The 13,695-nt window shown below is 34.0% G+C and overlaps 1 protein-coding gene across 1 annotated transcript in view; it reads right to left on the bottom strand.

Annotated features, from left to right (window-relative positions):
• Positions 1 to 10,203, bottom strand: part of LOC149145726 (uncharacterized) — a 40,314-nt gene extending 30,111 nt beyond the window's left edge. The window contains exon 1 of the mRNA XM_089448921.1: positions 9,898 to 10,203. Within this exon, the coding sequence (XP_089305047.1) occupies positions 9,898 to 10,155 (258 nt within the window). The 5' untranslated portion in view covers positions 10,156 to 10,203. The remainder of the gene's footprint in view (positions 1 to 9,897) is intronic.
• Positions 10,204 to 13,695: the final 3,492 nt, after the last annotated feature.

The following is a 13,695-nucleotide window of genomic DNA, read 5'->3' as shown; positions in this document are numbered from 1 at the left end:
GCTCCCACTCCCAAGCAACCTTGTGCGAGAGAAATCATTAATAATGGTTACATAGTACAAAGAGCCTCCAAGAAATTTCACTAGCATTAGGCCACATGCATCATAATGGATTAGATCTAGAATTTTCTTAGATCTATTTTCGTTGCTTGGAAAAGACTTCTTGGCATTCTTCCCAAACACACATCCTTTACATACGTCTTTGTGTTCTACCTACAAATTTGGAACACCTAAAACCGTTTGTTTTAAAGCAGGCAAAGCTTTATAGTGAAGATGTGCATATTTTCTATGCTAAAGCTCACATGGATTAATGTTATTATGTACTAATGCTTAAGCAGGTTGTTTCAAAAGTCTATACAATCTTCCTTCACGAACTCCAATTACTCTGGTGGAATCTATAACAAAGCCTTTGGGCCAAATAAGAACTTTGCCATCAACAAATGCTACTCTATATCCTTTAATTTCCAAGCATGAAATAGAAACCAAATTCTTTTTCAAACCTGGTACATTTAATATGTTGCTAAGATGAATGTTTTCACCTAATTCTAGCTCAGTGGATGTTTTCCCAATGCCTTTGACTGCATAAGAATTGTTGTCTCCAAGCTCCACCCAGTGTTTTAAAAACCAGCCGGTTAGCCGACCGGGTCAAACCTCCCTTCACAAAAAAAATTAGAAAAATCGGTCCTAACTGGCTGATTTAGGACGGAACCGGTCAATTTAGGACGGAACCGATCAATTTAGGATGGAACCAATCGATTTAGGATGGAACCGACCCATTTATGGTCAAACCGGCCGATTCCATCATTAACCAGCCGGTTTATTGCCAGGGTAGCTATAAACCCCACATAATGCATTTTTGTGAGTTTTGACGCTGTTTTGAGGGAAGTTTGGGGTTGTTTTCCTCCAAAAAATAGTCCCTCCAAAAAAATTGTCTTCCCTCTCATTTTCCTGACACATCTCAACCCTAGCAAAGTTGGCAATTAATGGTAATGTTAAATTCTTGAAGTAAAAGTGACATTTCCTTTAATTTTCATTTTCATCTTTTTACTTAAACTTTTAACATTACCGTGAAATGACTCGGGATGTTTGAGAGTGGTTTCAACCTCATTGGAATTCATATGGAGAAACTAGAATTTTAGATTTCACTCAAAATTCAACAGACTTAATGGCTTTCAGGATTTCATGGTTTTCGGGTTTGCAATGTTTCCATTTGATTCGATCATGTGTGAGGGTATGAGATTGGCATTTGATCAAGAGCATGAAGCCCTTTAACAACCTTGATGTTAGTGGCATTGATTGTTGAACTTTGTTGATGTTGGCGGTATTGATTGTTGAACTCCTCTATCATGGCCTTAACAAGAATGCACCCTTCACTCAAACCAAAATCATTGGTTAGGCATGTTAAACCTTTTCAATTTCTATCATGTTATAAGGTTGAGCAATCCAAGTTTGAAGACTTTGAGCTAGATGATGTTTATGTATCTCTTGTTAATGATGCTTATGTATTTCTAGTAGCATTGAATCAATGATGAGTTTCATGAGTGACCATGTTGATCAATGATTTGTAGTTTTGATGTCTATTTTTGCTAATAATACTAAAGTTGTAGAGGAGTTTTAGGAGTCCTCAAACTCTGAGCCATATTATTTATGTAGTTCATGTTGATGATCTCTTGTCTAGTAGTGGTGATGAGTTTGATCACTGATATGTAGACTTGTAGTAGGTCAGTGACCCCATAAGCTTAGAGCATTGTTTTTGGACTCTAGAGGCCATCTAGAGCCTCATTGATTATGTATTTTGTTGCGGATATGTATTGCACTCGATGCCTTTTTGATATATTCACCTTTACATGGAAATAGATGAGCAAACCTTGCATATTTTCTCTATTGGTTTGGAATCATGGTTTTAAATCTTAAAAAAAGCTTTTTTTTATTAAAAACTAATTATTTCATGTATTGTTTTAAAGATCAGTTCATTTAGACCAAACCAGTCCCGATTTGAAACCCGATTTATTAAGTGGATCGGTCCGATCACCAGTTCTGGTTTTTAAAACTATGGCTCCACCTTTTGAGATAATCTACTTTCCATTAGACTTGTGAGGTTGTCACGATCTCCCGTCATGTGTATTGAGGCACGACTATCTACAAACCACAAATCATCGCTATCTGCAATAGAACCTATAAGAGCAGAAAAGTAAAAGAAATCTTTGGTACCTAAATCTCCAGTCTTAGGTTTCTTTGGTAGTTGATCAATGGTTGATGTAGTAGCATGTTGTTTTCCCTCTCTTTTTATCATTCAATCTTTCAAGGCAATGGCTTCTATAATGACCAAATTTGTGACAATGATAGTGACATATAATTCTTTCCTTGAGGTGTAGGTCTTCTACCTTCATTTCTTCTTCAAAATCCAAACTTCTTTCTTCCTCCAACCCTCTAGAAATGTGTTGCTTATGATTGAGAGTCACCTTCTTCGAGTCTCTAAATCTTTCCTTTTGACATGAGCCTATATTCTTCTTAAGTACAAACAGTCCATAGTTCTTCAAACTTTATTTGTTTCTTTTCTAGCACATATACTTTATGCAAATGAGTCCCGTGGATCTAGTAGACCATTAAGTGACGTAGTCACTAGTTCAAATGACTTCATCAATCACTTGAAGTTGATCTCTTAATTGAGAAATCCTCATGAAATGAGGCTATGGTGTCATTTCTTGTCATTATAACATCACAAAACTCATTCTTTAAACTCGTTGCTTAACCAATATTGTTGATAGTATATGATCCAATTAGGACATCATACATCTACTTTGAAGATTCAAGACTTGCAACATAAGGAATCAAATGATCTTTGTGATGTCATCCTTCTCATATTTATTTTCCTTCAGTATTTGAAGGTCCAGTGACCTTACCTTTCACAATACCCAAGAGACCATTTTTTAAAAGAATAAGGTCAGTCCTAGTTTTCCAAGCCCTAAAATTTGAAGCTCCTTCAAGCTTGTTTTCTAACTTCATAAAGGAATCCACGAATGTAGACAAATAATTAGAAGTGATTTTCCAAGCCTATTCTTTAGAGCTCTTCAAGTGTGACCTCAATGTCCTTTCCTTCACCAAAGCTCTGATACCACGTTGACTTTTCAAGTGTAATAGATACAAGCACAGATTTATGAAATATTGATAATTACTTCTAATGATGTAGATATTTTAACAATTACAATTTATCATTAAGCAATTATACTTCGAAAAGTCAACCCTAAAAGCATAGGGACAGTAGAGGTCACAATGCACAAAGAGAACACAAGATTTACCTTGGGAAAACCGAGTTGGGGGAAAAACCTGACAACCTTTTCCTTGGAGAAATTTTTCAATTCAACAAGAGATACATCTAATGTTGTTAGTCAACTATGAGGTCAAATAGACCAATAAGCTATGGTCAAACTTGGTCAAGCAACCCTTTAGTCAAGTCAAGTCAAGTCAAACTTCTACCCTTCAAATTTCAGCCCTCTTATATGCAAAGGACGAATTTCGACCTCTTAGAATATACCCAAAAACTCAAAATACACAGAAACTCGGTCTGCTCAAAATTTCAGCCTACCCAAAAGTTCACACATGCAAATCCAAGAGAGAGAGAGAGAGAGAGATGCTAGAGATGAATTCATCCTCTTGTCCTTTGTCCTTCTCCTTCGCTTGGATGCCCAAAATATTACTTGTCTTGTGAGAAGTGGAATGGTACCTTGTGGAGAAGGTAGAATGCTCTTCATACAGTGATATGCATGTCTGAATGGGTGTCTTTCAATAGGGCCGACTTACCTAATTTGGAACCAAAAATTTAAAAATCAAATTTCAAAATTTTATCCTTTAAATCTGACATGAAGAACATGTCTTATAATAATTCTTTAAAGGGCTAATCAATGAAAATGACATGAAGAACATGTCTTACAATTACATTACATATTACAAGGTCTAAAATATACATTATGAAGACCGACCATAGCCATAAAATTCAACATGCCCAATTCCCGAAGATGATTGTCATCCTTATATAGTTTTTACTTTTGACCTATACAAGACACACTACTGGATGAAGATGAGCCACACTTGTTGGTTCAAAAAGTTGGCATAAAAATTACCAATGCAATGGATCCAAAAGAAGAAGTTCAATACAATTCAAATCACAGAAGCCTCTATTATGAAATATTGACCCGATACAAAAGGGAAACAATTGATAAGATTTTCATCATTCATTTGTCCTGAAGATGGACCACACTAGTTGGTTCAAAATGTCAGCATAAAAATTACCAATGTGATAGATCTATGAGAAGAAGCTTAACACAATTCAAATCACCATTGCCTCAATTTTGAAATATTGACCCTATACAGAAGGGAAACAACCGATAAGATTTTCAGCATTCATCTATCTTGAAGATGAATACAATTCAAATCACAAAAGCCTCAATTATGAAATACTGACCCCATATGGAAGGGAAATAACTAATAAGCTTTTCATCATTCGTATACCGTGAAGATGAACCACACTTGTTCGAAATGTTGACATAAAAATTGCAAAATGTGATGGATCTAGAAGAACTTCATCACAATTCAAATCACAAAAGCCTCAATTATGAAATACTAGCCCTATATGGAAGGGAAACAACATATAATATTTTCATCATTTATTTGTCCTAGAGATGAACCATACTTGCTAGTTCAAAGCATCAGCATGAAAATAAACAATGTGATGGATCCGAATGAAGCACCTCAACACAATTTAAATCACAAAAGCTTCAATTTTGAGATATTATTCTTTTGATGAGTCATTATGATCTTGGCAAACATTTTTGTTACAAGATGAGCATCACTTGTTAACACTGAAATAGATAACAAAAAAAAAACGATAATTAAACCTAGAAAGATCACATATGATACCTTCATATGTGAAAACAAAAACAAAATTTTTAATATAACTTATATATATAATACTTGCAAAAATAATTGATATATTAAATTAATAATCTTATAATTAATATACTATTTAAATATTTAACATTAATTATTTATAATTTGAAGTTAATTGTATTTAATATAAAAAATTAATAAATTTAACAACATATGCATTAAAATTTATAAAACCCATCCACAATTAGATGTAGAAATTCCACAAAATTCTGCAACCAGTTATATGAACAATCGAATATCTAATTTATTTTCATAAAGACACAAAATTTCGCTACTAATTGCAACAAAATAGAACATAAATAAATCACAATCACACAATAGCAAAACACAATATTTTTCTAGGGAACCCAACTAGGAAAACCCTCAACTTGCTTGAGAACTTTATTGATAGGAAATTGAGCAATAGATCTCTTACAATACAACTTTGTCTCAAGAGAAACCAATATTATTTCTCTCCTAGTACTAAGCTTGAAACACTTGCAAGTAACTTTGATCTCACTCCCTGAATCCTTGCACACTTCTGGATTGCCTATTTTCGTGCACAGAAATCCCTATTTTCACTCACAAACTAGTGCATACAAATAATGATACAAATTGTGCCTTCGTTCCTCCTTTTAAGCAATTCAAATGGCTAAATCTGGCAAGTTCTATTTCTCGAAATCAAACTAGTGATTGAGTTGTTAACTAAGTCGAAAATCAAACTCATCCCAAGTCTCGATCTAGAATTAGAGACTTGTCACTTGTCCTTTTCCTAAGTTAACTCGCACAAGAAGACAAAAACTAAGCCTTCCACAACTGCACACTAGATGAACTACTTCATAACTCATCCTAATTTATAGGAAACTCATGCATGCTAAGGAAGAACTCGTTGTGGTCTCTTTAACTAAGGCATAAGTCAAAGAAACCCTTTCTCCCTACCAATTTCAACATTAGAAAAACGCTTGTTGGTTGAGGAATCCATTTCTTAACGAAGCACGAACACACAACACGAAAAGGTAGTGTTTGGACCCACTGAACAAAGCGAAGGTTGGGCAACAAAGCAACCTAGTCAAGTGGAGCAATGTGAAGTGAAAGGCATTATAAATATCATTGACAATCAATCGCACTCTCACAAAGGGAAAAGAAATTTGATTGTGATTAAGACTTTGAAGTAATGTACATGAGCATTCAAAATATCATAATTCGCTTATCACACATCTTGTTAATTGACTGCTTGCTATGAATGTCAAGTCAAAATGTAAATGTGGGCAAGTGTTGGGCCTTGGTCGATTCAAAAGTTTCAACAAAGCAACGATCAGCATGGATTTAATGTCACATCATCAACTAAGGTGTATTGTTCCTTCCCACCTTAGAGGTGCTAAAAAAAAGAAATCAAACTCAAAAACTGAACAAGGCAACAAGAATATCGGAACCCAAGAAAATACACATTGATGCAACTTTATAATCATTTATTATCGTGGCACTAACTTTTCTATTTGGCATTGTCATTCGTACAAATCCTAGGTGATTTCCATGTTGAGAAATCTAAGGGGCAGCTAGTGTAGGTGATTTCTCTTATAATGATAACTGCTTGTGAAGACTTTTTACTTTTCTTAATTAGGTTCTTCTTGAGCTTGATTAATATTTTTTTTCTTCACCAAACAGTGACCAAAACATAAAGAATAATGATACGAAGGACACAAGAAATAAGTGATCAGCCAAGGCCAAAACCTCTCCAATCTTGAGAGGAAAACCCACAAGAATTCTTCTTCTTATAGAATCTTCAATTAACGAATTCCAATACCTAGACCCTTGACCAACAACCCCTCCAAGACCAAGTCAATGCTTCTTTTGGATGTACTTCTTCTTCTCCAAGTCAACACTAGTCAAACTTGTGCCACAACTTCAAATTTCATCCCTAATTCAAAATTTTGGCTAGCTGTAGCAAACTTGCAATTTCGGCTTCTTTTGCAAAAACCCTAGGTCACACATGTGGTTGGAAAATGGACAAATTTGCCTCCTTTTGACTTCGCTTGACCTTATCTCCTTATCTTGACAATGTCTTGCTAAATAGACCTTTTTGACCCAAATTTTGGCTCCTTTTGAGTGCCTGCAATTTTCAACTTCCACTGCTACAAGATGATGCCCTAATCTTCGCACGTGTGGAGGAGTTTTAGCGCAAAACAAACCTGAAAATCCTTCACCATTCTTTCTTCCTTCACTGGGTATTAGGCTTATTTTCTTGTTTAGATCGAACATCCTTGAGCTTGAATCAATTGCTTCCTTGAGTGAGGTTGAGTCTTCCTAGGTAAGCCGACTAGCTCTTTTGTAGGTCGACTTGATGATAAGCACTTGACAACGTCTTGGAGGGTCATTTTGACACTTATTATGACTCGAATAATTTTCTTTACAATATGTAACATGCCCAAGAAGGGTCATTCATACATGACAAAGACTCCCTAGACTTGTAGACTCAATGACAAGCCCTACAAGCTCCCAATGGGAGCTCGACATAAAAATAAATTTCCCTTGAGCATGAAACCCATGCCTCGATATCAATAAAAATAAATTTATTTTTCTCATTATATCAAATATAAAATCATGCTTACACATGTCATTATCAAGACCAAACCTAGTTACATATTTCAACATTCCAATCAATTTGGATATGTATCTGATTAAGGGATCTATGAATCCCGCCCATGGACCTAACAAATCTGGAGATGTAGGAACAAATTCAAAAGCAATGTATAATCTATAACCTCAAAGGAAATAGCCCCCATCCTATCCTCCTCATTGAACGAAGCAATTCTCACATTGAAAGTATGGCTATGAGTAAGTATCATGTGTAAAAAGAAGTTAAAAAACACAATAGATAAGAGATTTCTTAAAACTACTTCTAACTTTAGCCAAAACCACTACCATCGACAGTGAGAATGTCATTACAATGCCCATTTTCAACTAGACTATTAGGGAATAAAGGAGGACGTCATTTTGCAAAACAAGGATAATATTAAAAATAGTATTGCATCAAAATTTAAGAAGAAATTGTGGGGTGATAAGGAGTTAAAGGGAAAACGGAATCTAAGATAGAGCAAGGAAATGATCAAGCCAAATCTTGAAAACCCAAATAAAATGCTAAAGATTTCAGAGTGATCTCTTACCTCGTTCTTAAGGTTCGATAGACTTTTAATCCTAGTGCACATTAATCATCACCATCATATGAATTTATTGTGTGCAATATCAAAAAAAGTTAAAGTGCAAATACCGAGAAAAAAGAGTACACAATAAATCTAGAATAGCATGGATATATGCTACCATACATATCCATCTGCCTAACACAGTTATTAATAAAAGCCTATACCACACAGTTATTAATAAAAGCCTATACCCATTTGAAATTCCGATCAGGTGGATTGGAAGGTAAGGATCTCTTCTACAAACATTTGTTTTAAACCTTGAGACTAGATAACAAAAGCTTTACCCCTAAATTTTTAGAATGACAAAGACGAGATCAAAGAAATAAACAGGGAAGAACATATGTTTCTCCTCTTCCTCAAGACTGTCATAGCTAATAATAAGCTTGTTTTGTATATCAGTGTGAGCTTGGAAGTACTTTGGAAATTTTGCCCAGTTAGGGCTTTCCAAAAATCCAAATCATTTTTTTCCATGAAATTGCGCCCTTTGAGCACTTTGATGGATTGGGGTAACTCATCACAGGTATCCAAGAACTAACTCCTTCAAAATCCCACTACAAGTTGAAGATGTTGGAAGGTGTTCAGGCGAAAAGGCTCTTGATAATGTTCTATGATGAGGAGTGTGAACTTGTAAATGGAAGACTTTATGATTCCTATAACGGTGAAAACACATTTATTACAAAATGTAACTAAAATTAAGTTACTAGATTGAAGGATAATGAAGAAAAGATGCCCTTCACTAGTGAAACTAACGCACAGCTGCTCACCGTTGGCCACTTCATCGACAATTACGAGTCTGAAAACATGAGAGATCGCATCTGAGCATCAAAGTTTGAAAACAAGAGAGAAGGCATCTGAGCGTTCCAATAAGTCGACCCACTATAGTGAAATCCTTATAAAGTTTAGTTTGCAGGGATGTTTAAGAACTCTTAGCTGTAGCTTTTCTTATGTAAAGCAAAATGCAATTTTGATTGTAATCTGACCTCCAACAGTTGACAATTTGTTTTCCCAGGGTTGTCTTGCTATCTCCACCAACAGTCACAATACCTACAACGTTGACCTCCCAGCTGTGTTGTTGTAGTTGTTGAAGCAATAATACTGTTTTATTCAAAATCTCATAGTTTTTTATCCAAACCGCTTCGCTCTGCGTTGAAGTTCAAACTGATTTCCCCATTTTTTCTAACACTTGCTACAAAAATTTTACTGGTAAATATAAATCCCTAATCAAAATGCCGACTATGCATTCTACGTAACTACAAGGAGAAATGAGTTGCCCTGAAACTACAACGTGGGATGGATAAGATACTAGTAAGAGTGTAAACCACATGGGGTGGTTAAGATTCGTCATACTTGTTTTTAAACTGAACAGCCTTCATCTATCCCTGTAAACTCTAGACCTATTAAACATATATAAGATCAAACGAAGGCAATATACACAAGAACAACAACCAGTCAAGCATAAATGAATTTTTTTACCTCTGATCTATTACACTAATGCAACTCCAGTTTAACATTGGATATACTCCTATTAACTTTGAATCTATTAAATATGAGCAGAATAAAAAATAAAAATAAAAAACTGATAAAAAAGGGCAAGTGCAAATATTATGAAAGAAAAAACCGATTCTGCTGAATACCCATGAATCTGGGATGATATGTACCTTTACCAGGATAGATCTTCATCTATCCATACTTATAAATATGTATTAATATATGCTCGTATACTTATCCAATCTATGGAACAGAAAGTTATTAAGAAACGGTAGTTAAAAAATACCAACAAAGACAGAGGCTGTTGCAATAGTTCCTCCTGATTGAGAAGGCAAATTTTCCTTGTCATTCCGAGTTGGCCATAGAAACAATCAATCCATGTACACGAAGGAGAAGGTGCTCCTGTCGTCTGTCCGTGATGGTTTATTGGTACATGGTAAATAAACCATCGCGGACCAGACGTCAAGAACGCCTTTTCCTTCTCTTCCTCATCGATACCAGCCGCTGCGTCAAGCGATAGGATGACCAGATAAAATAAAATCATCTTATTAGGGTTTCACAGATGCGAATTTTTTAGGGTTTCACAGATGAGTGCGAGTCCCGAATTTTATCCTCTTCTGCTTATGAAGGTTCGCGAATTTTAGTAGGGTTTCACAGAGAAGTGTCACGAAAGGTCCTGTGGGTCCTCTGGTGCTTTGAAATGTGAAATTGCGAAGTTAAGGGTTTTCACAAGTAAATAGTACAAAAGGTCATGTGCATCATCTTTCTATGCATAAATATCAAATTGCAAAGTTGTAAGTTTGTTGGTGATATAAAAATATTACATAGTGTTTTTAATAGTTTTTAAATATAATATTTGATAAATTAAGAATAAATTTTAAATTGTAAAATTGAGGCTTTAATCCATAACAATTATAAAAAGAGTTTAGGCGTAAATCACATGTAAATTTGTCTTGACAATGAATCACACTAATTGGTTCCAAACACGTCTACAAAAAATAATGAAAATATTATTTTTTTAATCATAAAAAATTATATATATATACACACCATTTTAATGAAAATGATGAATTATTTGTACATAAAAAGTTAATTTGGTTAAATAACACTATATTGTTTAAGAGATTTTTAGGTAAAAATCACATAAAAGACTTTTAGTCATCCTATTTCGAACCATAAGTAAGAGATTTTTAGGTAAAAATCACATAAGAGATTTTTAGTCAACCCCTTTCGAACCATAAATGTGGTTCATCGTCCATAACGTTTGTTTGGTTTCTTTTTGGGGAGAAACCATGTTTGTAACGTTTTTTCATTGTAATGAATCATGGGTGAGCCCACCCCAAGGGGCATGATGGCTCAACTATCAAAACCTAACCTGGATTGACCCAAAGTATTGAACTCATGCCTTGTGACAAAGAGATAGCAATCTGATAGGAGGGCTTCGACCAAGCAGGCTACCTGTCCAAGCTACTATGTCTATAATTTTAATAACAAATGCAAATGCACGCACATTAACATTTCTAGTTCATATTGTCATATTTGCAGCTCATATTAGTGTAGCCTTTTAACTCTATATTTATTACAATTTTAAGTTCTTTCTATTTTGTTGCTAAGGAAAGCTCATTAGATTGGTGTTTCATTTTTCAAATGGGAAACATTATAATGTTTTTGGGCTTTGGCACCAAAGTTCAAGTCAATGATATTATTACATTATGAATTGATTATGAATTATATAAAAATATATTTATTGTTTTTATCGTAACTAATTATGAAAAGCTTTGTAATATTTTGTTTATTGTTATATTTTTCTATAATACAATATATTTAATTAATTTTTTTATTAATACTTTTCAGTTTCAAATAAAACATTTTTATTAGTTTTACAAAATGATGTGATCATTACTACCAACTATAATCGAAATATTAAAAAAAAAACTAAACAACTTTTCCTAATTTGATTTTTAATAAATAAGAAATATTTGCCAACTCCTTTATTTTAATAGAGAAGGATGACTCAATGAATTCTCCATCATTATATGATAGACAAAATGACCTTTATTGGGTTTTTTTGGTCAATTGGCCCAAAATCCCATAGAAATTTTTAAGAATTGTAAGTTTAAATTGTTTATTTACAAACTATGAGTGCCTCATGTTTTTCAGGGTGTCGAATCCATTTGTACATTCAAAAATGAATTTTAAACAACAAGAAATCACTTCCAGATTCCATCAATAAAATCATTTCATGTATTAGTTAGACTGCACCATTCCAGGTCACCTAAATGTTTATTTCTACTTAGGGGCAACAACCTTCATTTTAATAAATCATTTGTCTTTAATTATAAGTTTATTTAGTATAAAAAATAAAATAAAATGCTCATCTATTAGTTAGACTGCTACATTCCAGGTCACCTAAATATTTATTTCTACTGAGGGGCAACAACCTTCATTTTAATAAAACATTTGTCTTTGATTATAAGTTTATTTAGTATTAAAAATAAAATAAAATGCTCTTTTTTTTATCCACCACCGGCTTTAATCCATCTTAATTCTAGGTCTATCAAGCTCCCAAAGGGATCAAATCTCTTTTGAGTCTGAAAGAGGTTTGCATCTTAAGAGATGAATCCTCCTCTCTGCTTAGTAGATCCAAAGTTAAGATGGATCTAGGTTGGTTTAATTTTACCCTTTAAATAGGCTATGTGCCACATGAATACCATGGGTTCTCATACCATGGGTTAATATCATGAAGTTATTTTTATTTTAAAGTTATTTTTTTCCTCATAGGGTGATTTTTATTTTTAGAGTTAAACAACATTACATTACAACATCTTTACCATATTGGATTGGAGAGCACCTCTCCGTCCAATGATATCAACAAAATTCAAGTAACCTTAAATGCATAACACCAATAAAGGTTCATGTGAATTCCATTTATAATGAGATTTTTGCGTGGGAAGATAAGTAGGGAAGTCAAAGACTTTGCATTAGATACTTAACATCATATAACAATTACATTTGGAAGGAAGTTTACAAAATATTTATTAAAGTTATTAAATAATAAATTTTTAGATATTTAAAATTAAAATGAATTTATGATTATATATTAATCAACCTAGATCCATAATGCGGATCTACCAAGCGTAAGAGAGGGATCAAATCTCTTAAGATGCAAATATCTTTAGAGTGAAAAGAAATGTGATCCCTCTCAATGCTTGGAAGATCTGGATTTTAAGTTGGATTGGTTTAATTCCCCCCTTTAAATAGGCTATATTCCACATGAATACCATGGGTCAATACAGTGGGTGGTTTTTATTTTTGTTATTATTTTATTTTTATAGGGTTATTTTTATTTTGTTATTTTTATATTTTTTATTTTACTTTGACCAAGTTAAAATGTTTACATTACATTACGTTAGCCTTTTAATTTAATTTAATTTGTTTATTTATTGTTATGTAGTTTGACTTAGTCAAAATGTCAAACATTGCATTACGACATCTCTACAATAATGGGCTGGTATAAATTTATGTATACCATAAAATTGATTTTGCTTGGCTAAGAGCTTGTCTTCCTCAAACGTAAGGGAAGAGTCGTCGAAGACCCAAAGGCATCTCCAAGAGTGAAAACTTACCACATTAAGGACCACGATAAAATTTCAACTAGAGGGGTTTTCCTTGAATAATGGTGATGAGTCAGCCTGCATTTGCAAAATAGTAGCCAATGATGGGTGTCCCTAGTGCTCTTTTGACGAATAAATTATAACCAACCTAGATGTAACACCCTCCTCCTACATTTACCCAAGTTAATCAGTCTGTCGGGGTAAACATGTGATGAGAGACTACTATGATATGATTCAACTCCCCATGTACAATTAAGGAAGTGGAACCGACAAAACAAAACCATTCTGAATTTCCACGCATGCTACAAAACCTTCAAGAGCCAGCCAAAACCTTCCAGGTGACCAACCCTTGAGACAACTTGACATTTCGTTGGTTTGGACCCTTGGTCCCTCCCATGACAAGCCATGCATGTGATTGAGGCCTTCCAGTCACTCCCACAGCAAGGCATGCCAACAAGTGTGGAATTTTT

Source organism: Pinus tabuliformis, chromosome X, assembly GCF_031772625.1.
Source record: "Pinus tabuliformis cultivar Carrire ecotype Pingquan chromosome X, CPIR1, whole genome shotgun sequence".
Lineage (NCBI taxonomy): Eukaryota > Viridiplantae > Streptophyta > Pinopsida > Pinales > Pinaceae > Pinus > Pinus tabuliformis.
The sequence above is the reverse complement of the archived record's forward strand: the minus strand, read 5'-3'. Positions and strand labels throughout refer to the sequence as shown.